This window comes from Neophocaena asiaeorientalis, unplaced genomic scaffold, assembly GCF_003031525.2.
Source record: "Neophocaena asiaeorientalis asiaeorientalis breed wild unplaced genomic scaffold, Neophocaena_asiaeorientalis_V1.1 scaffold760, whole genome shotgun sequence".
In the NCBI taxonomy this organism is placed as follows: domain Eukaryota; kingdom Metazoa; phylum Chordata; class Mammalia; order Artiodactyla; family Phocoenidae; genus Neophocaena; species Neophocaena asiaeorientalis.
Window position 1 is genome coordinate 11,064 of NW_020174640.1, and position 3,420 is coordinate 14,483.

At 38.5% G+C, this 3,420-nt stretch overlaps 1 protein-coding gene across 1 annotated transcript in view; it reads right to left on the reverse strand.

The window, feature by feature from the left end:
* The window catches only part of LOC112408522 (transcription initiation factor TFIID subunit 1), a gene marked incomplete at its 5' end in the record, with an annotated part of 30,514 nt that overhangs the window by 10,985 nt on the left and 16,109 nt on the right, over positions 1–3,420 (reverse strand). The window contains 2 exons of the mRNA XM_024758115.1: positions 1,284–1,364; positions 2,015–2,145. Of these exons, the coding sequence (XP_024613883.1) occupies positions 1,284–1,364; positions 2,015–2,145 (212 nt within the window). The remainder of the gene's footprint in view (positions 1–1,283; positions 1,365–2,014; positions 2,146–3,420) is intronic.

A 3,420-nucleotide genomic window follows, 5' to 3' on the forward strand; every position in this document is an offset into this window, starting at 1 on the left:
ACTGGGCATATACCCTGAGAAAACCATAATTCAAAAAGAGTCATGTATCAAAATGTTCACTGCAGCTCTATTTACAATAGCCAGGACATGGAAGCACCCTAAGTGTCCATCGACAGATGAATGGATAAAGAAGAAGTGGCACATACATACAATGGAGTATTACTCAGCCCTAAAAAGAAACGAAATTGAGCTATTTGTAATGAGGTGGATAGACCTAGAGTCTGTCATACAGAGTGAAGTAAGTCAGAAAGAGAAAGACAAATCCCGTATGCTAACACATATATATGGAAGTTAAGAAAAATAAAAATGTCACAAAGAACCTAGTGGTAAGACAAGAATAAAGACACAGACCTACTGGAGAACGGACTTGAGGATATGGGGAGGGGGAAGGGTGAGCTGTGACAGGGCGAGAGAGAGGCATGGACATACATACACTAACAAACGTAAGGTAGATAGCTGGTGGGAAGCAGCCGCATGGCACAGGGAGATCGGCTCGGTGCTTTGTGACCACCTGGAGGGGTAGGATAGGGAGGGTGCGAGAGAGGGAGACGTAAGAAGGAGGAGATATGGGAACGTATGTATGTGTATAGCTGATTCACTTTGTTATAAAGCAGAAACTAGCACACCATTGTAAAGCAATTATACCCCAATAAAGATGTTAAAAAAAAAATACTGCATGATTCCACCTAGGTGGAATACCTGAAGTAGTAAAATTCATAGGGAATTCATAGGGACAGAAAGTAAAATGGTGGTTGCCAGGGGCTGAGGGAGGGAAAAACGGTGAATTACTGTTTAATGGGTAATAGTTTCAGTTTTACAAGATGAAAAGAGTTCTGGAGATTGGTTGTATAACAATGTGAATGTACTTTAACACTACTGAATACACACTTAAAGGTTAAGATGGTAAATTTTGTGTTACATGTATTAAAAAAAAGAGTACATGTAACTGTACGATTCCATTTACCTAAAATTCTAAAAAGTGCAAACTCATCTATAGTGACGGGAAGCACATCAGTGGTTGTCAAGGAGGGACAGGGAGGGTAGAGAGAAGGGAGGAGAATGGAGAAAGGGATTTCAAAGAGGCACGAAGAAACTTGTGGGGGTGACAGATACACTCATTATCTTGTCACGACAATTTCACAGGTATAAACATACAACGAAATGTACCAAATAGTACACTTTAAATACGTGACGTTTATTGTATGTCAATCATCTCAATAAAGCTGTTTTTTTTTTTAAAAAAAAGGATATATGGGATGTACCAATAAAGATTAAAGCCATACCTCATCATCAATCTTCATCTGGAAATCTTCCTCATTTTCCTCTTCTGGAGCAAAAAAGGACTTCTCACCATAGCCAGCATCCTGGAAGAGGACAAATCCATGCATAAGACAAAGCACAAGTTTCACTGAATACCAAGTACAGAACACCAAAGCCCATTTTGCGTAGAGAATGGATTCTGTAAAGTCTTAGGCGTACCTATCACCATTCTACATCCTTAGGCTAATACATGTGAATAGTTAAGGCCCGTTAGGAAGAGGAATAGAGATGCTTATTAACTCAATGGGACAGAGTTGTGCTATCTCACCCCAGCTAGACCTTTCCTATTTTGGCCTCAGAAGGACATTATGCTTCTCTAAACCACATGTCCAGCACCATCATCATCTCTGCCCACCTGGAAGGCTATGGCAAACAACTAAGAAGTACTTTTCCTGCTAACACACCTGTCTTACAAAGAACAGTGATTAAAACCACCACCCAAATGAATGAGCAACCATTTTCAAAGCAAAACAATATGCCCTAAGTCCCTCACTAAGCCTTCCCACTGGTATGTAGCTACAATGCAGTTTACCCCAGAACTGATGTACACAGAGTACACCATACAGTGTGACTTTATAAATAGTTGGTAATAATCTAGTAATCATCATTTGTAAGCCAGTGAGAAAAGTCTTCACCCTCATCTCTCTGAAAAAAACCCATAGGCATAAGTAGTGCCTAAGAGGAAGGTGTTCACCTTCAGCCGCTGCTCTGCTGCTATCATGCTATAATAAGCGCAGCACTGCTCTGGAGACACCATAGCCCTGATCTCCTCCTCAGTTGGTAAACGAAAATCAGACTTCAGCACCCACCAGTTTGAGTCCATGCCTAGAAAAGATAGAGAAAATGAGACCATTCTGAATTCCAAAGGCCCTTTCATTGACAGCAACAGGGATAGCAAAACAAGACTGAACTAGGCAATGTCCCAGAAGGTATCAGGCCTAGCCACAGTTAGCCTGACTGTCCGGCAAAGAAAAGCCCCGCTGCTAGGTTTCCTATATTTCATGTAAGACATCCAACAATCACACTGAATTTCCTGACAGGCAAGATTAAATAGCAAAAAAAAAAAAAAAAAAAAAAAATAAAAAAAAAATCAACCTGGGCTTTTAATTCAATATGTCAGAATAAGTCTATTCATGTTCCCTCTTCTGCCCCAAAACTTCCTTCAAATAAGAGCAATAGCCTAAGAAAAACGAAAAATGGCAAACAAAATGGAGCAATCAGCAACTGAGAGATTTCAACAGATTCTGAAGCGCAGATTCCTCTCATCACAAAGCAATGATACCTATTCCACGCGCTCTGACCACTTACGTAATGCTCCCAGTTTCCCTGTGTATGTGCTCAGTCTTGAATATAAATACACAACCAGTGGCCATCAGATATTTGAGGAATGCTCACATCATAAAAGAGTAAGACCAAGATAAATAAATATGAAAACACAAACCTTGGATGAGACATAATCAAGAAAATGAAAGAAAACTAAAATTATCATCATCATCATCTCTAAGAAATATCCAGCAAGGAATTCTAGAAGATAATTTATTTGTAAGACAAGAATAGAATAATAATGGACACTATGAGAAACATTAACAGAAATGAAGAACTGAATGAAAAGGACAGATGCACAGCTAACTGGAATCTCAGGAACATAAAAATGAATGCGAAGAAATACTTAAAAGAAAGTAACGGTAAAATTTTTTGGACTGACAGAAAACGTGGACCAAAAATCCCCAAAGCACGATATACTAAGTTAAATAAAAGTTAAAAGTTAAATAAAAAATTCACGTCTAAGCACACTTGGATAAAAATTACAGAATATCAAAATACAAACAGAAGATATTAAATGCAGCCAGAGAAAAAGAGCAAATGATCTACAAAAGGGTAAGAATTAAAATGATAGCTGACACCCCAACTATGCCAAAGAAATCCAGAGACAGTGATATATTACCTTCAAAGTGTAGAGGGGAAATAACAGTCCATGTAGAAGTGTGTACCCAGCAAAATACTCTTTCATGAAAAGGATGAAATAAGGATAGTTAGAGATCACAGAAACTAAGAGTATACTACAAAGAGACCAGAAATAAAGGAAAACCTAAAGAATAC